At 42.9% G+C, this 20,777-nt stretch overlaps 2 protein-coding genes across 4 annotated transcripts in view; both read right to left on the bottom strand.

Annotated features, from left to right (window-relative positions):
- Positions 1 to 112: 112 nt before the first annotated feature.
- LOC131126432 (cysteine and histidine-rich domain-containing protein 1) lies at positions 113 to 3,420 on the bottom strand. Its single transcript, XM_058068959.2, has 11 exons — positions 3,213 to 3,420; positions 2,934 to 3,120; positions 2,624 to 2,673; positions 2,454 to 2,510; positions 2,227 to 2,381; positions 2,046 to 2,149; positions 1,293 to 1,345; positions 1,114 to 1,184; positions 941 to 1,043; positions 687 to 869; positions 113 to 616 (listed from the first exon to the last, which is right to left on the bottom strand). The coding sequence occupies exons 1-11, from the start codon at positions 3,216 to 3,218 to the stop codon at positions 176 to 178; spliced, it is 1,410 nt and encodes a 469-aa protein (XP_057924942.2). The 5' UTR covers positions 3,219 to 3,420; the 3' UTR covers positions 113 to 175.
- A 194-nt stretch (positions 3,421 to 3,614) lies between these two features.
- The window catches only part of LOC131126429 (phosphatidylinositol-binding clathrin assembly protein), a 47,949-nt gene continuing 30,786 nt past the window's right edge, over positions 3,615 to 20,777 (bottom strand). Inside the window, exons 9-20 of one of the 3 annotated variants that reach the window (XM_058068952.2) lie at positions 20,457 to 20,542; positions 20,266 to 20,389; positions 17,892 to 18,022; positions 17,505 to 17,608; positions 14,938 to 15,048; positions 10,566 to 10,706; positions 9,642 to 9,672; positions 9,434 to 9,566; positions 9,043 to 9,066; positions 7,203 to 7,259; positions 7,011 to 7,127; positions 3,615 to 6,916 (exon numbers count right to left, since the gene is read on the bottom strand). In XM_058068952.2, the coding sequence (XP_057924935.1) occupies positions 6,902 to 6,916; positions 7,011 to 7,127; positions 7,203 to 7,259; positions 9,043 to 9,066; positions 9,434 to 9,566; positions 9,642 to 9,672; positions 10,566 to 10,706; positions 14,938 to 15,048; positions 17,505 to 17,608; positions 17,892 to 18,022; positions 20,266 to 20,389; positions 20,457 to 20,542 (1,074 nt within the window). In that variant the 3' untranslated portion in view covers positions 3,615 to 6,901. The remainder of the gene's footprint in view (positions 6,917 to 7,010; positions 7,128 to 7,202; positions 7,260 to 9,042; positions 9,067 to 9,433; positions 9,567 to 9,641; positions 9,673 to 10,565; positions 10,707 to 14,937; positions 15,049 to 17,504; positions 17,609 to 17,891; positions 18,023 to 20,265; positions 20,390 to 20,456; positions 20,543 to 20,777) is intronic. The other 2 variants (XM_058068954.2, XM_058068956.2) reach the window with 2 other exon arrangements.

Raw genomic sequence — 20,777 nt, 5'->3', positions numbered from 1 at the left:
GGCTAGTCCCAGCTGTGCAGTGAGGTGACGAGGCGTTGATCAGAATACTGAATATTAATATTGCAGGATGTGACAAAGCAAAAAAGGCATCTAAACAAAGAAAATGTTTTATTCCATGCAAACTGTCTCACATAAAAAGTTTGATAAATAAACACAAGGATTTCATTTTGAGGTTTTACTCCAGTTCGGGCATTTCTTCATATCCATCCTCTTCCTCCTGATTCCTCAGCTCCATCACCTTCTCCCTCGCCTCCTCTGCCTTCCTGTTCTCCTCCATAGCCCTCCTCATCTCCTGTTCCACCTCCCTCCTCTTTTCATTTTGCATGTCTTCCCCTCCCGCCTGCCTCTTGCCAGCGCCTGTTGTCTCCTCTTGAGTGTCCTTCCGTGGCGTGTCGTAGGCCCACTCTTCATCGGAGTCGCTGATGTCATCGTCGTCAATGTCCCAGTCGGGGCGCTGTGGCTCAGGGGCATCTGCTGCCGTTTCCTCTACGGGCTCTGGCTCCGGTTTGTAGCCGGGGTCCTCCAGTTTGCCCCATGCCACCTGGTCGGCTTTGCGGAGGGTGATCTCCACTTTGGAGGGCACCATGTTGACGGCACTCTGTTGGACGTTGATGACCTGATAACAAAGAAATGGGAGGAGGATTGTGGGAAGCGTTAGCAAGATATCACCGTAAGCAGGCACTCACCCCCCAAAGGTGGAAGTCTCTCCTGAAAAGCTTGTCGTCCTCAAACTGGATCTGGCAGGAGACCACCGTCCCGTTGGCCTCAACGCTGCTGATCTCAGGGTTGGCGTTCTTGGCGTAGATGCTCATGACAACGTTGTTTGCCGTTTGGTGCCAGTCGTGTCGGCAAGCCACCTTCTTCTTGTCCTGTCGACACAAGTGCAGGCCAGGTTGAGAAAGAAACAAGATGGATACGTGTTTTCTCTTGCAGGACTTACCTGTTTGGGTATCCAGCGGTGTTTCCCTGTTGTACAGCCCTTCTGGTCCAGGAAGACGTTGAAGTCCATGGTCTTGATGCAGCAACAGCTCCAGTACTTGTAGCTGAGGAGGGGTCAGAGGTTACTTACATGCCAACATTTCACGTGTGTGTGTGTGTGTGCACATGTTTTACCCCTCATGGAAGACTGGCCCTCCAGGGTGATGTGTGCAGACTTCCATGTCAGTTTCCTTGCCTTCATAGACCTGAACGACAACAACATTTATATACACAATAAAAGCATTTCAATATGTGTAATTACATGTCATGTCATTGATCAATTACAAAAAAACGAAACACGAAAAGGCCCTCACAGTTTTGCATCCAGCATTCTTGCACCGCGTCCCTTGCACCACACCTTGACTCTCTGGCAACAGATTGAACCATTGAAGTGTGAATCATCATGACAGTTGCTGGAACACGACATTGAAACAACGTCTATTCAAGTCAGTCCTGACATGGAGCCATGACACAAATGCAACACTGAAACATGGATTTGATGGCGTTTATTCAGTGTCAAGTTCTAATCTTGATTTGACCATCAAATTTTGGTCACGTGTCAACTAATTTTTCAAATTTGACAAACCAGAATTATATAAACATACATATAATTACACAGTTGCAAACCATTCATTCATTCATTTTCTACCGCTTTTTCCTCACAAGGGTCGCAGGGGGGTGCTGGAGCCTATCCCAGCTGTCTTCGGGCGAGAGGCGGGGTACACCCTGTCCAGCCAATCACAGGGCACATATAGACAAACAACCATTCACACTCACATTCATACCTATGGACAATTTTGAGTCGCCAATTAACCTAGCATGTTTTTGGAATGTGGGAGGAAACCGGAGTACCCAGAGAAAACCCACGCATGCACGGAGAGAACATGCAAACTCCACACAGAGATGGCCGAGGGTGGAATTGAACCCCGGTCTCCTAGCTGTGATGTCTGCGCGCTAACCACTAGACCGTCGTGCCGCCCCTTTGTACAATACATTGTATTTGGATGACCTAATCTATGACTATATTTTCCAGGTTTCAGCCATCGCCAGTAGAAGCTATTTCCTACCTTTTTTCTCATTCTTGGCTCGCGTGCTGATGTCCAATTTCTCCAGTTCCCTTGCCAGCGACGCTGACACTTTGACGGGCAGTTTGGCCTTTGGCTCGTCTGAACTGTGCACAGCAATGCTGGCATTTACACAGCATCTTATATACAATGACAGGCCACATCCACATTATAATACACTAACCTTGGTCTCTCTCTTTGCAGTTTTTCAGCAGATTTGGGTCCTTGGTAAATGATCTCCGGCCCGTTGGCGTGTTTGCTGGTGGCCTTGTCTGACGACACCTCGGGTACTAGAGGTTCGTTCGGTCTCTCGTTGCTGTGGGGGCCGCGGGTGCAGCCCTGTTTGAGAAGAGATACTCCCTCTAATGTCCAAAAAACATCATGTTGACTTTAATATGAGACAAGCGCTACCTTGATGGACAGGAACTCTGAGAAGTCTGTGGTCCTTTTGCGGCAGCAAGACCAACCCTGCAGAATGGAGACACATTTAAGTTATTTTTCACTCCTTCCATTTTTTTAAAACACATAAAATAATGAAATAAAAAAAAACATTGGAACTTGGACAATGATGTTTGTTGTACCTTTAGGGCATCGTGGAAGATGGGGATTCCAGGATGGAAGACACAGGAATCTTCAGTAGGAGAGCATGCAGACACACGTTAACATGGTGAGCCATATAAAGCACATGGCGGCAGTCATCCACCCAAAGACATGATGCTTATCAAGTCTCATTGCTTTGACTTAAAACAGTACATTGCCTCATGTCCATTTTCTCATCCTATTGCTTTTTAAGCAACTTCTATGAACGTACATCTTTGTTCCTTAAAGACCAGATAGACCAACAGCATGGCCGCATGCAGGCTCCTTAAAACGCCAACAGTAAGAACTCACCATTCTTGTTCTTGTCTGCCACAAACTGCTGTCCGCAGCCTTTGTTGTAGCACAGCAGCGCCATTGTCGACTCGTCTTCCTTCCTCCTGGAGCACTCTGGGGTCTCTTCAAGTCTGGAGGCCACCTTTCCAGAACTTTCCATGGAGATATCCAGAAGGGTGAAGGGAACAGGCCACTCTCTTTTGGGCTGAGAGAAAGACCAAAATAGCAGCTCTCCTGTCGCACACTACAGCTGTCGAGGTTTATCTACGAAGGCGGGGGGTGGGGAAACGCTCGTACCCCCATGGGTGGACATTCCTGCTGGTGGGAGTTGGCAGTCACAGGAGGTCCAAAACATCAGACAAATCGTCATTGGCCTTAAATGACAAAACACAGTTAGGTTAATTAAAGCTATGATAAAGATTAGCAATGAGAGCGGCAGTGCGTCAGGAGGTAGAACCGGAAGGTTCCATTCCCATTCACCCAGTCATAGTAGTCATGTCCTTGAGCAAGACACCCACCTTGCCTCTAACACTGGTGTATGAATGTGAATGAATCTTTTGGCAGCCATATTTCCATCCGGGCAGCTGTAGCCACATATGTAGTTTACCACCACCAATGTGTCAATGACTAATTAGCTTACATCATTGAAAAGCGCTATAAAATAGAATCCATTATTATAACGACACACCACACACCTAGGAATGGAAAATGACTTTATTTCTTCCAAAAAAGAGAAAAACAATCCTCTGAAAAAAAAAACAAAAAAACAAGTATACTGCTGTCAAATAAAAGCCTGTGATTTTTGTTGCTTTGTTTTTTCCATGCTGGACACAATCCATATAATTCTGCATTAAATAAATAGAAATCATGTACAAAGAGATCAAAAGGTGTTGCCTTTGGCATCACTGAATGCTGGGCTTCCCCCCTCCCCCCCTCCCCTCCCCATACATGAGCAGGAATATAACATCTGTGCTATCTTACATAATTAGCTACAATGAAAACCAAAAAAAGCATAACTGAATATAATGGAGGTTATGATGTTAGGAGGGTGTGTTCTCTGCATGAGTGCGGCGGCAGCAAAGTCCTGGTTCTTTCTCTTAAGTAACGCACAAAGCTGTAGTGAACACCAGGTGGCGCCACACTGCTGGAGAAAAAACTGGCTCCACCAACAGAGCAAGAATAACAATCATAAAAAAAATGAGAAGAAAAAGGTTGTATGGACAAAATGGATCATCTTTACGGTCACATCATGCTTTTGGGTGGGGGGGACAATCAAGAACATGCACTCACTGACCTTGGAAAGCGATACAGATAAGAAGACATTTATGACATCAAGGCTTATCCATGTTTTCCTTCAACGCTGTAGCAAGCAGGAATTCTTATCCCGAGTCCCAACTCCCGGTATCAAACCAGTCATGAACATGAACTCACCAGCCATGAACAGCAACATCTAAGCGCCACGCTACAATCCACCTCCACAGGGCAACACGTCACTCAGGCCAAAGAAGGCCAGCTGGGTGTTTTACACTCGATGGGGCCCCCCATGCAAGAGACGCTTTGTAATAAGAAACTGAAGTCACACAAGTTAGTATTAAAAAAAAAAAAAAAAAGACTGAAGCCGAGTTAGTGAGGTTTTATGTGGTTGGATTTCATATTTCACCTTCTTACATCAGGTCGGGGGGTTGTGGGGGCATTCTTCTGCTGCTGATTCCATTGTGTGCAAGTGGGAATTCAAAAGCTAAATGTACTTTTTTTACAAAGGTTTTGCTTCAGTTCCAAATGAAAAGCGCATGTAGCTCTTCTCCCCCAAGAGTGACCAGGTTTCTCCTTCCAAATGGTCCCAAACAAGCTAAACCCTTGCTAAGAAGCTGCTGAATGCCACTGCGGCTTGATGGGTTATAATAAGCTATTAGTTACTTCCTCACCAAGGTTATATAGTGTACATAGGTTTGAATCCTGTGGCGTCCCTTAGGGCTCAATTTTAGGTCCTCCACAGTTTGACCTCGACAAGAGCGGCGATTGTCTTTTCTCCACAGCTTGCACTTATTAAACAGGACCTGATGAATCTGCCAGAGAGTTAGCACTTCACAGCAGGCCCACCTTCAAACTGCAACATGTTGTAGAAAAGTGCTGAGTGTTCTTAGTCTTAGTGACCTACGACCCGGATAAAATGATTTCCTCTGGATATTCAACAGTCCAATCAGAGACCGTGTCGGCTGCTGACATCAATAAAAGAGGCACAGATGACCAGGTTTTGATAGAGAAAACATCCACCAGAAGAGCAGGATGAGAAGTGAAACAAAGCAGCCTGTATCGAAATTGTATCTAAAAGCGACACACAACAAGAAAGAGTCAAAGAAACTAGAGTACAGGACGTGGCGGGGAAATCTACGGCACGTTCAGTCTACGAGGAGCGTACGATGAGGAGTCTAACGCTAACACAAGACTGCAACAAGAAGCGCGCAATATCTAATCATTAGCAACAGCGATGCCTGAGACTATCACTAGCATTGTTTATCTTTACACATCTACACACAGCAAACAATAAGACAAGGCTCCTAGAGATAGAACGACTAGCAACAAGGCGAAGATGGACGTGAGGCGACTGGACTATATCCCTAGCGGCCAAGAGTAGAAAAAGAGTTCATTGTTCAAACGGCAGGAATATTTGGTTACCTGCTAAAGTGGCTGGTGTATTGTTGTAAAACTTAAAAATGTTGTTGCATTTGAAGTTTCACCCCCCCCCCCCTTCACTTTTGACACAAAGTGCAAAACTCTTGACAGTCTGACCTTGAAAAATAGCCCTCAATGGAAAACATAATCGCACATCAAAATAAAGTTAAATCATTGTGAAGTATACTATAGCGGACGTTTTTTTGACGAGACATTTGAGCCCAAAGGAGGTGAGAGGGAGCGGGAGGGGGACTTAAAGACACTTAAATAGAATCAGTGCAATTTAAGTGATTTCTAAATGAAAAATGACATACACGGATCACAACAGACAGCCTATTTATCCATTACATGGGTCCATCTAATGAACAATCTACTAAATCACAGGCGACCACCATCATCATGGTGGGCTTGATCACGGAAAGGTACAAATATGGGCAATGCTTTTGCTGGAGAGGATAATAGTGGGTAGGGTAGACAAGATGAAGGAAGTCATGGTGCAAATTTCAGTAAGCTCTGCGCTTGTCTTTGCCAAACAAAGGAGCTCAGACATGCTGGCCACCAAAACAATCCTTGCGAGTGGGCCTTTAGAAGAGACCTGACGGGATTCACCTCTTTACCATGCTTGCAAGCTATCACAACTTTGGCCCTGCGTCTTTGTGCCTTTGTTGCTTTAAGCAGAGAAAACTATTTGGCTTAATACGCATATGAAGAAAACATCTCAACGATCATGAGTGTGGGCAAGAAAACAAAAAGTACAAAGAGGTCCTGACAATGAGCACGTTTGAGGAGACTGGCATCCAACTCGTTCACTGATTGGACCGTGGGACGGCAGACGAGGCAGTGGCTTGACAGCAGGGTAGTTGTCTGAAGCAACAGCAGAAACGCGCACGCAAAACACACACACACACAGGTCCTCTCCAAAGTGCTCTGGATGGCCGTTGCAGGCTGTCAAGAGCCCAGAGGGGAGCAAATAGCACCAGTATGAAATAAAGCTAATGTGGCAGCAGAGAGCATCCAACACTCATGTGCATCCTCAAACATCCCTCAATGCAGCCATACGTACACAGCTCAGATGTTTACCACAACGCATGCACATACACACACACACACACACACTTCAGCATGTTGATTCAGACAACGACCAATCAGGCCCTGCCAGCCTCTGTAGGTAATTACTTCTTTTGGGACATTGGTTGGTGTTCAGTCTCTTTGTCCTCGTAGCTTGATCAAATCATTCCTCAGGATCGTCTTTTCTTCTTTTTTATTAGTTTGTCGCTTTTGGCACTCTGCTTCCCCTGGCTCTGTTGACTGGATTACATGAACTGCATCTGAATAAAGACAGAAAATAAAGAAACTCAGCTTTGTGAGAAATTCCACAGTAAAATGTTACTTTTTGTCAAATGTTGCTTCATGCGGTCTGACCTGAGCTCCAGGCATGGGTGCAAAGGGGTTAGTGGGTCTGAGGACAGGCTGGTTGTACATCATTGGCTGAGGAGCCATGACTGGTACCCCACCCACTTGACCCACCTGGGGAGGGACCTGTAGTGGACATTAGAAGACGCAAGATTGTGAACAGTCCCAACACAGCTTCAGAAGACTGCACTGTTCCCTCACCATTCCGTACACAGGCACTTGCGGTGTCGTCATGGGGAAAGCCATGGAAGCTGGAGCCTTCAGAAGGGGGGGAAACGGGAAATGACTCAGAATTGCTCGAAAAAGTTGAGGCGGCCACCAACATACCAGAACACCCTTGGGGAATTTTAATGGCGTTTATGAGCTGTCATCCGTGGAAAAGTCACAGAGGCTGTATGTAGCATGAATCGTTGACACTGGAAAGAATAAATGCCATTCCCCGTCCAGGAGCGAACCCGTAAAACTGACCAGGAGTACAACAATGCAGAAATGCAGCTGGAGAGGTACTTAGTGGAATCCCACTGGGAGTCATTAACCAGGAGCATTTAAGCCCTGCCCTCCATACTTGACAAGCCCAATTCACAACGATCTGAGCATGAGGGTCCATTTTCAAACCACACAATGTGAAATAGCCACTGGTTCCTGATCGGCAAAGAGGCAACGTGGAGAGCATGTCAACGACACAATATTGCACTCACTTGAATTAATATTAGCCGAGTTACCAAGTACCATTTTTCCCTACAAAGCACACACATCTCAGAGAGGCAATAGCAGTAATATATTAGCATGAAAGCAATTACCTATCGAACAATAGTCTGTTTTCACAGCTGCTTCACATACATCAGGGGTGTCCTTGTTTGATGATGAAACCAGTACGCTGTTAATATTTGAACACAATATCTGAACAAAAGAGCTTAGCAAATTTGCGTAATATCTAATACTTTTTCTTGATAAAATGAAATGAAATATGCTGAAATATGTGCAAAAGGGACAGCAAGGCTACTCCTTTGATGCACCACTAACCAAGCCGGTCATATGATGGCGTACCTTGCACCACTTTCTCTCTTTCTGCTAGTCTGCATTCTCTTGTGTTGTGGAGAAAAATACATGATGGCCTTTATTTGTTTACTTTTACTCCACCTTTTTTAACCAGGAAAGGTCAATCTCATTTGCACATATTCATTGATACTGATTGATGGCTCTCACAACAAAACCAAAGTTATTTGTATCTACTGTCGCTGGGATTTGAGTTGTCACGGAATAAGTTGACTTGCCAGAGAGAAGCGAGAAGGTACAGAAGAACTGCTTGTATGTTTTTATTGTCATTTACACAGCGGTACCTTGGCATGCAAGTGTTTTTTCATTTTAACTGCAAGCTAAAATGTGGGTTACAGCTGCTAATTTATGGCAGGCATAGCTGAGGACACCTATTTGGGGGCTTGTTTCAATGTGACCATGGCTGAAGAGCTAGCAGCGCTAGCATATAGCGCACTAGCAAGTCACCGGGAAAGATTTTCAACACTTCAGTAAAACATACATACATTATAGTGATCTGCATCCATCCATCCATTTTCTATGCTGTTTATTCTCACTAGAGTCGTGGGTATGCTGGAGTCTATACTAGCTGACTTCGGGCAAGGCCGGGGTACACCCTGAACTGGTCGCCAGCCAATCACAGAGCACATGATCTAATGTATCTTATTTATCATGTATTGTGTAAAACTATGACAGGAACACCACCAAATTAAAATAAGTAAATTAATACAGAGGCACCATCCACCAGCACGAACCTGGACTTTGTTTAGTTTTTATGGACATCCTATTTAATCTCACCCTTTTCCACATCTTAACAGACTTATAAGGGGTTGATTGAAGCTCGTCAGTTTAACGATTTAGCACCAAGTTTAGAATGAGAGCAGAACACCAACCCTCAAATCCCCCCCGTGTGCATGCACCTGAATTGTACCAAAAGAAGGAAGAACGCGTGATAGAAAGGGGATTATGTCAGCACATATCATAGAGCAACTGTTAGGGTACTTACATAACTAGTATAGAACATTCCATTCTGCATCAGGGTGCAAAGGAAGAAGAGACAAAAGACAGAAAGATGAGCAGACAAAGATAGAGAAAAGTGAGGAGAGGAAACGGACAAATGAGGGTTAATACAAAACACATAAAAACACAGGATCAAATAATAATGATAAAAATTGTGCAAGCAGATGACGAAGCAAAACGGATATACAAGGGAACACAAGGAAAGGAGGACAGGAAGACAAAAGCACAAGTCTGCAAAACAGACAAGAAGAGCATAAGAAGGTCAAAGTGAAGGGGGGAGTGACAGCAAGCAAATGGTCGTAATAAAAAATACACATCTGAGGAGTCTTCTTTCACTTGCATGCAACATACTGTATGATGAGGACTATGCGTATTACCACATGTGGCACAGGCATGGGCTGTGCAACCATGGGGGCCGGGCTCCACTGGGTGGTGGACATGGTCTTGTTCTGCCAGTTCTGGCCTCCCGTCAGTTTCTTCTCACCAGGCTGGCTCCACTGCATCTCCGGCCTGGAGAGGAGTAATAAGCGCGGGATGTGAGCTAAAAGCCACAACAGAACATAAGAAAGGCATCCTAAGACTTACTTCTTCGATGTTGTGCCACCAAACTGCAGATCTGTGGAGAGAGGACAAAGTTGGTTGTGCATTTCATAACATTTTACTAAACTTTAGTATTGCATCATATAGAGCAGGGGTGCTCATTAAGTCGATCGCGATCTACCGGTCGATCGCGGAGGTGGTACTGGTCGATCGCTGGTCGATCGCGGCGTGACATTAAAAAAATATCATCCTAGCATCAATGCCGTCACTTGATTGATATACAGGGCAGCCATTCAGATGACAACTGAATGTTGCCCTTCGGGTGACCAATCAAGTGAAACAACGTCTCTAAGTGCAGCAGAACTTACGATGTCAGCCTATCATCCATCCCCGTTACTTGATTGACATACAGGACAACCAGTCAGATGACAACTGAATTTTGACCTTTAGGTCACCGCTCATGCGTAAACAACGATGCAAAGTGCTAAGCTAGTCCGCGAAATGCGTCAGATTTTAAGCCCTCGCTAAAGTTTATGGTGAGTGAAGTAGCTGGACCAAGTAAAAAGGCAAAAACATATCACTTCCATACGGAATGGGAGGTGGACTTTTTTTTTCACAATGTCTTTTTCGAAGTGCGTTTGCCTGGCTAACCTGGCTATCAGCAGCTACTGTCCGGACTATGCATCCCTGGCTGATTCAATTCAGTGCAAGTCATCAAAGTAAACTCAGGTAATTACAAAAAATGTTAATAGTTAATTATGTGTGTTTTGCAATATTGGCTCATTTGGTTATGTAAGGTACATCAACATACATTGTACGTACAAATAATCCTCAATACATTTGAAAATAAATAGATGTTTTGCATTTTTGTAGTGGGTAGATCATTTTGACTCGGTCATTTTAAAAGTAGCTCGCATGCTGAAAAAGTGTGAGCACCCCTGATATAGAGCATGTGCATGTCTCACTCACTGCCTACGAGGTTGGCCAGGGAGGAGTCCAGATCATTAGCAAGCAGCTTCCCTCCAGACTGGAAGACCATTTGAGGGGGTAGAGGAGGCGCCGTGTGCGCAGGAACCGTAGGCTTCAACAGATCTCCCAGGGTGTCAAAACCTGAGGTAGCAGCACATCATGCAATCTTGTCATGTAAATATGGACTGTGCGCTGTCATGCACACACAAGCTATAATAGATTTTGTGAAGGCATTGTCAGGAGGTGCAAATGCCAATAAGTCATTTCCAGCCTCAATTCATTTAAGCTAATGAGTCAGTAATGCAGTGTAACCCGCTTTAAGTCCACAACCCCTCCAATGCCAACAACCGGTCTATGTTGACCGACTCATCCAAGTCCAGGTCCACCTTGTTCTTATTACTAAAACGTGCATACATGGTAGAGAGCAGCAATATACCACAGAGCATATGCACACAGTGACTTCCTGTTCAATGCAAAGCAAGCTTCAGACAGAGCAAATAACAAAATCCTAATGTACATCATTAGTGGCGTCAAGAGATCTAGCGAGATTAAAACATGATTTCTCGTTTGGAGAATAACTGTTTCACGAGAAAAGAATAGCCAGAAGCCAATAAGACTGTTAACAATGGAACTGCTACCTCGAATGATGATAAATGTAATATGGAAGTGTGCTAGGATTATTGGAACCGTGTTGTTCCCATAGTCAGCAAGTGACGTGTGGATGTTGGAGCACGCGTTAATATCCCAGCAGAAACTGTAGTACTTCTACATTTGATCAAGGTTACTTAATATTTATTAATTCAAAACACGTAGATGTACGGACTTGTCTGCAACCTTAATCACCATTATCATTACTCACCATCAACATAAATAATGGCAGCAGTCCACTGTACCGTGGCATTCATCCCGCTCTGCTCTATATTCTGGTTGTGCTCAAAGCGCATGTCCGATATGACGCAGACTGTGGCAACCATAACTCTGCTTCATAACACACCTCATTATTGCGCATTAAAAGTGCGTGATGTCCATAAATAAATACAAAAGGTCAAGTATCCAACCGAAGAGGACGTCCACCTCTGATTGTGCCGCAGCAGTACAATGGCGGTCCGGAAGCTCTAAAACCTCCATAATGCAACCCGACAGAGACAGACAGATACACTCGCTTGGCAGCACTACGTTTTGAACTCGGCTCATTGCAGCAATACAATAGGATCAAAATAACAGTATGACTTGCCTTTGAGAAAGTATTTATGATATACTATGTATTACTATTACTATCATCATGATAGTTTATTTGAGAGCCAATTTTTGGGACAATCAGCATTTCAAAACATTAGATTCCACCCTCGGCCATCTCTGTGTGGAGTTTGCATGTTCTTCCCGTGCGTGCGTGGGTTTTCTCCGGGTATTCCACATTCCATAGGTATGAATGTGAGTGTGAATGGTTGTTTGTCTATATGTGCTCTGTGATTGGCTGGCCACCAGTCGAGGGTGGACGCCGCCTCTCCCCCGAAGACAGCTGGGATAGGTTCCAGCACCCCCGCAACCCTCATGAGGATAAGCGGTAGAAAATGAATGAATGAAAACCGTAGAATCCAAATAAACATACATGTACAAAGGGAGGGCAATTATGTCGACAAATTGCTTTGGGCTCTAAAATAATTCACCATCCGTTCTTCTATGTCTCTGCCCAACATCACATCAGCATCACAAGTAAATGTGCAAGTTTGGGTTGTCGACATGAACAGGCTCTACTGTACTGTGTTTTGCCGCTACAATCCTGCGGGCGCTTTAAATATGTGTGGCGAGAAAGGAAGAAAAGGACAAAGTGGCTTTAAAAGACAGAAGAAAACAGGCTGAAAAATGACCATGGTGACCCAGTGAAACACACAAGAACAAAAAAAAGGAAAGGAAGGAGGGAGCGAGGAATAATATTTAACTAGGAAGTGGTTTGTAGCTCTGACAGTGGTGCTGACACAAGACATACAGGCTTTTCCTGCTCAGCTAGCAGATGGGAGAAAGGGAAGCCAGGGAGAGGGAGGGAATGAGCAAAGTGAAACGAGTCAAAATAAAAAAAGTTATTTCATTCCATAATGTAGAATTTCTTTGCCGTCGCTGGGATGAAACCCCTCAGCATCGTTTTGAGTGAATGCTGCTCACTTGTGCTAAATCAGGACTGCAGCGAACGTAAACGGAAGGAAAGACTGAAAAAGATCAAACAAAGCAAAGGACAGTGAGAAATGACGGAGAGCGGGTGGGGGGGGGCAGTGATGAAACATGGAGTGTTCTATTAGAAGAGCAAACGTGCTAAGATGCTGCACACAAAAAAAGGAGAAGAAAAGACAGCTTTCACAGTAAATAACATGTCGGATAAAAGCAGGAGGAGGCAAGCAAGTGGAACAGAGATGCCTGGGTGATTCTTTGCAGCACCAAGCATGATGGGCAGCGACACAATAATATGAACAACAACAACAGCAACAAAACAGAAGCGGTGAGGTGAGACAAGGCAAAAATGACAGGACGCGTGAGTCGAAACAGACATCTGCACAAGGACAACTCGCACCCAATCTGGCAAACAGAACATCTGCCAGTCGGCCAGATGTTGGCCTTAATGTAGAGAGCATAAAACACCAACGTCACAGAAACAGCCACCAAGCAGCAACCACTGAGCAGTTGCTGCAGGGTTGTCCAAAGTGTGGCTTCTGGGCCTTTTGCTTGTGTTTTATGAACCCCGAGGACACTCTAGAAATAAAACTGATTCATTATTACAGTAGATTCCCGCTATTTGCTCTGGGAGCCAGATGTGGCCCGCAGAACACTAGTTTGAGGCCCCCGCCTTGACAATGGACACTTCATATGCGACCCGCGCAAGTTTGATATGGATGCTGTATGGTATCATGTACCCAGAAAAAATTATTACGTTTGATTAATGTTCATGTTAAAGGTTAAATAACTGTTAATAGCTATCCTCCCGATCCGTGTGGAAGTGGTAAGTTTTTGGCTATTTAAGTTTAATAAGTTTTTGGCTATTTAAGTTTAAAGGAAATAACTTGAAGGCTACCGTTTTGGTCGCTAGCTCTCTAGTTTGCGAGTTAGCATGTGTCTCAAGACCCTGCAGTTGCGCAATATGTTGTAAATAAAAAAAGTATAAATGTGACTACAGTTGTGTTTTGTCATGTCTACAGGGCTCTAATAATGCTTTGTTAATTCTAATCTGAAAAAAATTATTTGTCTACCCACCAACTATATGTGGTTTCTTAAGTTTTTATTATTTGCCGTTTTATTATTATTATTATATTTATTTATTACTGATTGATTGATTTTCTTTATTCTTGATTTGTTTATTTTTCATCTTATTTTGTGCAGAAAAATAAAAATTAAGATATTTGAGAACAGTGGAATGTTTTATCAGAGCTTTTATTGTAGAAAATCGGAACCAAAGCACTGAAAAAGTTTGTATATTTTTCCGTTTTTAATAAATGCGTTTTTTTTTTTTTTTTGGAAAACCTGATGCGGCCCAGTCTTGCACAGACCCTAGCTCCAGTGGCCCCCAGGTAAATTGAGTTTGAGAACCCTGGTATATAATGTCAATGCAAAGCTTAGACCTCACCAAATGGCTAATATAGTCAATAATAATAATAAATAAACAATTACAAGCATGCAGCATTGTTCCTATCTTATCACAACGTCTTCCTACTTGAAGACATTGATGAATAGCTGCTGGATTCAGCACACAGCACGCAGATAGCGCCATCAAACTACTACTTAATATAAAAATGAGAATTTAAAGCTGATGCAACTACAGTATGTGAAGTCAAATGCTAAACTGTTTGGACACCCTTTCTATACTGTAAGATTCTTCATTTTCAACATGAATGGAAGCGATGAGGAAAAAAAAGCACAGCAACTGGTACATGCAGCAACGGCAGATGGGAAACAGCTGGTTGATTATAGCTAGCCATCTTCAAGCAGCAATGCTGATTGATGGGAACTGTCACTGTGGAGATGCACTGCCAAATAATTGCACCTTGATTAGACGCAAGCAGGCAGGAAGGCACTAGAAGCTTGAGAGGAAAGTGTTCCGTTGACTAAGCAAAAGTGAAACCAGGGCAGACGGCCATGTACTCCAAGAAAAACAAAAGGCCCTTTCATATCACAGACTCCTTTCTGAGGCAAATGCACCTATTTAATAGATCGATAACAGTTCAACCTTAGCCAAGACAGGTGAGATGTGGAGCCAAGGTGAGTTAGTAGAGCCCACGTGCTGCAGAAACTGCAGAGGTTAATCACAAGCGACGCCGGTGTTGCCCGCAAAGCCAAAAAGTTTTAGTTTCCAGTCTGGACAGTCAGACGGGGGGAAAAAAGGTTTTACCGGCTTCTGGCTGTGTTCCATCGTTAGCGAGAGCGGCCTTATTCCCAAACACGGCATCAAAATCTACAGTCATGGCCGACGCACTCTGCTGCAGAGGCTGGCTCTCCAGTCCTGAGGGATGTAGGTCCAAGATTAAATCGTGGTTTAAGTTGGAGCAGGAAAAAACAGCTGAGATGACATATTGTGGATCTGCTTCACAATTTCAGCAATTAGGCTATTTATTAAATCATATGAAGTTTTGGACTTGATGAACACGGACACGACAGTCTTAAAGGAAAATTCACCTTTTAAAAAAATGTAAAAAGTCCATCATTTACAATCCTTAAGCGACACATGACCAGACATCTTTCCCTATCTTGTGTGTTCTAAAGCAGTGGTTCTTAACCTTTTTGATGGTGAGGCCTGATTTTTTTCAGTGCAGACCGGCCCGGGGCCCATTAAATATTAACACTGTATAGATTTAATTGATCTCATTAATGTTTTCAATAATAAATCAAATCCACTCACAAAAAACCTGAATAAAGTTTAATGAATAATAACATGACATGATAAAATGTGATCACAAAGATTTTTATGAAACCTATCTTAACTTTTGCTAATAATTCATGGAACAAATCAAGCAAGAAAAAATGTAAAGGCTTAAGTCAGGCTTATTAATAAAAAAGACCAATATTTAGATTTTACTTTTACAAAAAAGTGAGTCAGAATAAAAATCAATAAAAAAGGTAGTGATAATATAAATACATTCAATATATATATTTTAATTAAATAAATAAAAAAATGTATGCAAATAAAATTTACATAAAGTGCAAATAACACAGCCTTATAATCAGCAAATTAATTTAACAATTGCTTCAGCAGTCTTCCTTTTTTCGTTTTAAAAACATCTCTATTGCGGGGACACACAGTTTTTATTAAGCTCTTATTTTGTCAATGAAACATTTATCATTAGTCCTACATGATAATGCTACAAGAATGACATAGCATTTCGCTAAGCTTCTGTTGTTGATGGAAGTAGCCGTCATTGCTATGGACTCAATGATGAGTTAAAATGACAAAAATGCAGCAAAATACTATAAGTATTGCATGTTTTCATGGATGTCTCTGTTAATACACTGTCACAGAAAGTATATAAAATGTTTATTAATAGAGGGCTTTATAGGTGGAATAGGTGAATGCCATTACATGTTATATTATTAGCTGCCTCGTGCTAACAGTTATTCAATATTTTGAATGCACAGGAAATTGGAAAATGTGTATTCATGTCGCACATAAGGATTGTGGATGATGGGCAAAATAAAAAGGTGCCGTTTTCCCTGAATATTGCCCGTTTCTGGCAGCATTGTTGTTGCTTGGTAACTAGTGATGCTCAGTAGTCTTTGGAAGAAGAACTAAGCACGGGGAAATCCACCCATACACATCCTACAGCTTGATGTATCGGTATGAGAGTATTATGTGACAAAATTAAACAGACAAAAAAAAGAGCTTGTTTCTTCTCAAAACTAATGCTCCAGAAAGCATGCTGGGAAGAAGAGGCTTAAATTAAATCCTTTGTCATAAAGCTGTGTAAAAGCTGCAATACATCCTGATTGAAACAAGCTGGCTTCGGGGTTTAAAAGGTGTTGACAACACATCCGGAAAGTATCACAGCACTTCACTATTTACACATTGGCACGTGCACCAACACTGATGGGAACCTGAGAGCTGCAAACAGGAATGGGCGTATGAAACTGCCCAAAGATAGGTGTGCCAAGCTTGAGGCTGTAATTGTTGCCAAAGGTACAAGAAAAATAATTAATACATACACAATTTTATATATTACTTATTAAATTCTAAGTATAATTGTAAAATACGTGTTTTTTTTAGGGATTCACGGTGGATGAGTGGTTAGCGTGCAGGCCTCACAGCTAGGAGACCCGAGTTCAATTCCACCCTCGGCCATCTCTGTGTGGAGTTTGCATGTTCTCCCCATGTTCTCCCATGTTCTCCGTGGGTTTCCTCCCACATTCCAAAAGCATGCTATGTTAATTGGCGACTCCATAGGTCCGAATAGGTATGTGCCCTGTGATTGGCTGGCGACCAGGCCGGGGTGTGCCCCGCCTCTCGCCCGAAGACAGCTGGGATAGGCTCCAGCACCGCTCGTGAGAATAAGCGGTAGAAAATGAAATGAGATTTCTTAGTTTTTAACCATGTTGACATAATGGGCTTCTGTGTGCCGCATTTACAGGGGGAAAAAGTATTATATATTATATAGATCATAAATTAAGGCCATCACATAAACAAGTGAAGTGTTGTGAACACTTCCCGGACGCACTGTACGCAGACAGGACAATAAAACTAAGAGAATGCATAAGAGGCACAAGACACCATACGTGTGTTTACTTTTACACAGAATTTCTTGTTGAGATGAGGAAATATGGTGATGTCAATAAATACATGGCTAGATAGAGGGGCTCCCAAGTGTGCTTCCAAGATCCATATTTGTGCAGGTTGATGTCTTTATTGCATCCATGTGTTCTTCTGAGCATATCTTAATGCAGGTAGGTATGTGTGTGTGTACGCCGTACCTCCCCAGGCACTGTTGGCATGAGCAGAGATGGAAGGAGCGCTCTGCACTGTGGGGATGAAGGCTGGCTGAAGATCAAACAGATCGCTGTTCAGGTTGGGGACACTGTGGGAGCCAAAGAAGTTGGAGAGGAATTCAAGTGTTATGGAGACAAAAGATTTAAAAAAATAGACAAATCGATGGGGAAAGATGATTAGGAATTGAGAGGGGAAACAGGAACAAGCCAGTGAAAGACGAAAAGCGAGTACACAGAAAATGGAAAGACAAACATGAATAAATAATTGGGCATTAAGGAAAGACATCTTCAGTGACTACACTTGGCTTTATTTATCACAGTTAGTTCTTCAAGTCGATGACACTATAAGAGAAAGAAAAAAAACCCACACACCTATTGGTTGAGAGCGTGGGGCCAAACAACACTGGCGTTTGCGTGACGTGGTGGTTGTTGCTGCCTATTGATTGGCTGCTGGGTGAGGCAGAGGGTGGAGTCTGCATGCTGATTTCCTTCAGACGCTGGTCCTGGCACACACAAATACACACACACACACACATATGCATCTTGGAAAATTATTTGCCAATTGAAAAGAATAGCAACGCAAATACAGCCAAGGTTCCAAACAGTGAGAGGTGGACACAAGGACAAAGGCACATCAATAGCCCAATAAAGGCCACACAAATCAATGCAGATGAATTAGCAGTCATTGTCCTCTGCTCCAGAATTAAGATGAGCAAACTTTACATGACTTTAATCATAAAACAACGTGCAGTGAGAAGACACTAGTTTAAGTTTAAGTCACGTTTAAAGTCTGAGGTCAACTCTTGTCTGCTGCACTGTGAAGGCATTGCAGTGGAATTAAAAAGCTGCACGTCATCCACATTTTTCATTTCTTACTTGAATTTGAATGCAACGTAAGCTGCGTTTGATTCTGGGCCATTGTGATTTCAGGCTTGCTGGCACCATGTAGCCTCAGGCAGCGGTGGGAACAAGTCAGTGTTTTGCAAGTGGCAAGTCTTTAATCTGAAGTCTCGAGTTATGTCTCAAGTAAAGACGTGTAAGTCCAAGTCAAGTCAACTCAAAAGTCACAGGATGGAAATTTGAGTCCTTACAAGTCATCAGCATTATTTAGCATCTCCCAAATACATTCATTCATTCATTTTCTATCACTTATCCTCACTTCTTATCAGCTGTCTTCGGGCGAAAGGCGGGGTACACCCTGGACTGGTCGCCAGCCAATCACAGGACATTAAAGAGACTAGTGTTACACAAATAGATGGTTAGACTTGTGTGGTATCTTTTAGCTCAATTGACATGTTTGGTTCATTTGGAGCTGTTAATACATACAAATACATCTAATACTAATATAATATTTACAATCCTGTATATATAATTTCAGATAGTTGCGAATGGTGATTAATAGTGATTAATTAATTTAAAACCTGTGAATGATGAGATTAAAATGACACCATCATTTGTTAGCCCTAGTAATGTTACACTGATGTTAGATTACATTACCTTAACACTGCATGGAGTCAACCATAGCATGTCTGACAAGAGAGTGGAAAAAGTTCTTCCCATTCTGTGTGGAAGTGGTTTATTTTTTTTGGTTTCTTACTTTATCCTTCTTCTGCACTCCAGTCAAAAGTACAAAAAAAAAAGAAGTAAGTTTAAAAAAGTAAATTGGAGGGGCTCTTATGTTTCTGCAGTGATCCCATTGCCTTCACAATGTGGTGTAAGAACAGAATAAAGAGTGTAAAGGCGACTGTAGGGGTATTATATCATGTTTACAGGGCTCCAGTAGTTAAAATACGTATTTAGTCGTCAATGGGTTTTCACAGTTTATTAATATTAAATCCAATTTTGCACCTATCGACCGTGCAAGCAATAAACACATGACACATTCAAGGACACATTTCACTCCACACACTCATTGAAACGTATTTAAATCATCAGAGTAAAGCACAAGTCGAGTTGCAAGTAATTTGATGATCTTGTCAAGAGTCCAAAGTCATCAAAATTGTGACTCGAATCCAAGTCCAGTGGTCTGGGCCTCAGGTGAGCACGCACAGCAAAGCACGATAATACTCGTGGCCCGCTTTGTTTCATCTCATATGCATAAATAGTGTTTTATTGAGGGATTTCACTGTTTGTCAGTTTTTACTGCTCATTCCGGTAAAAACGCTTGCAAGACGTTAATATTCCATCTGTCTGTGTTGCCCGCTGCAATGCATTATTATGCCTTATGAATGCGCTCATAATGCATTATACAATAGACCTTCATAAAAGTGTTACTGCTTCACAGGGATGACTATATTTCATCTTTTGTGGTATCATGCATTGATGAATAAATGCACAGGCTAGTAAAGTTTGTCTTTTAATATACACATTTTCATTGAGCTCCATAATAAAATAATTTAATAAAGAAAAAGCATTGTAACTCAGCACACTCGATGGAGCCGAGGCTTCAACCCTCAAAGGAATAAAGACTTTATTTCAATCTGAGATGAACACCACAACTGCCGCTGAGACTATGACAGAACTGTCAGCCATATTTGCATTCCGACTGAGTCGCAAAAGGAACAAATGGAAAGTGCTGCTGTTTGCTCTGAAGCTCCAGATGGACAGGAGCGGAGCGTGTCCAGACAGCCAAACAAGACCCATTGTCCCCCAGCTCTCACAGTCGGTTTCTCACCTTTATCATTACAGCAAACACACTTCTGTGTTTGACATGTTTGGCTTTGACCTTGTTGACACTGACAGTTACCTTAAGAGCCTGTAGTCTGGCCTGCTCCTCCTCCAGTGCCAGCTGCTTCTCCTTCTCATCCATGCGGGTGAAGGACATGCCGGTGGAGGACAGGGACGAGACGGCACTGGACAGAGTAGATGCTCTGCGAGAAGAGAGACCAAGGAAATTAAGCACTGAAGCATTTTCTCTGCCATCTTTGAAATGTTTACCTAGTGTCTGCATTCAGCTCCTTGGTCTTCTTGCCCTCCAGGGAAGCCAGGTGCTGCTCCAGAGCCTCCAAAAGGCTGCTGGGGGCCTTGGGACACATGGGCAGAAACAAAGCGGACAATTAGAGGAAGTAAATTGAGTTATCAAATAAACTTTTCTGCACAATAAGCCCCTCCCACGTATAAGTGAGCAACATACAGTACATCACCCACACGTAGCTGGTCTCACAGGAGTGCTCAGGCTCTAACAGGTAGCCATGGCAACATGCAGCAAATATTCACACGGCGTGTCGAGAAGCAACACAAAGCTTTGAAACAGAGTAA

The sequence above is a fragment of the Doryrhamphus excisus genome, linkage group LG2 (assembly GCF_037039965.1).
Source record: "Doryrhamphus excisus strain RoL-2023G ecotype Guam linkage group LG2, RoL_Dexc_Guam_v1.1, whole genome shotgun sequence".
Classification (NCBI taxonomy): domain Eukaryota; kingdom Metazoa; phylum Chordata; class Actinopteri; order Syngnathiformes; family Syngnathidae; genus Doryrhamphus; species Doryrhamphus excisus.
This window is presented reverse-complemented; position numbering and strand designations above follow the sequence as displayed.

Coding starts and splice junctions, on each gene's coding strand:
- LOC131126432 (XM_058068959.2), bottom strand. Junction 1,346..2,045: donor AGCCAAGAATGAGAAAAAAG/GTAGGAAATAGC, acceptor ATCTGTTGCCAG/AGAGTCAAGGTGTGGTGCAA. Junction 870..940: donor ACCGCTGGATACCCAAACAG/GTAAGTCCTGCA, acceptor TTGTGTCGACAG/GACAAGAAGAAGGTGGCTTG.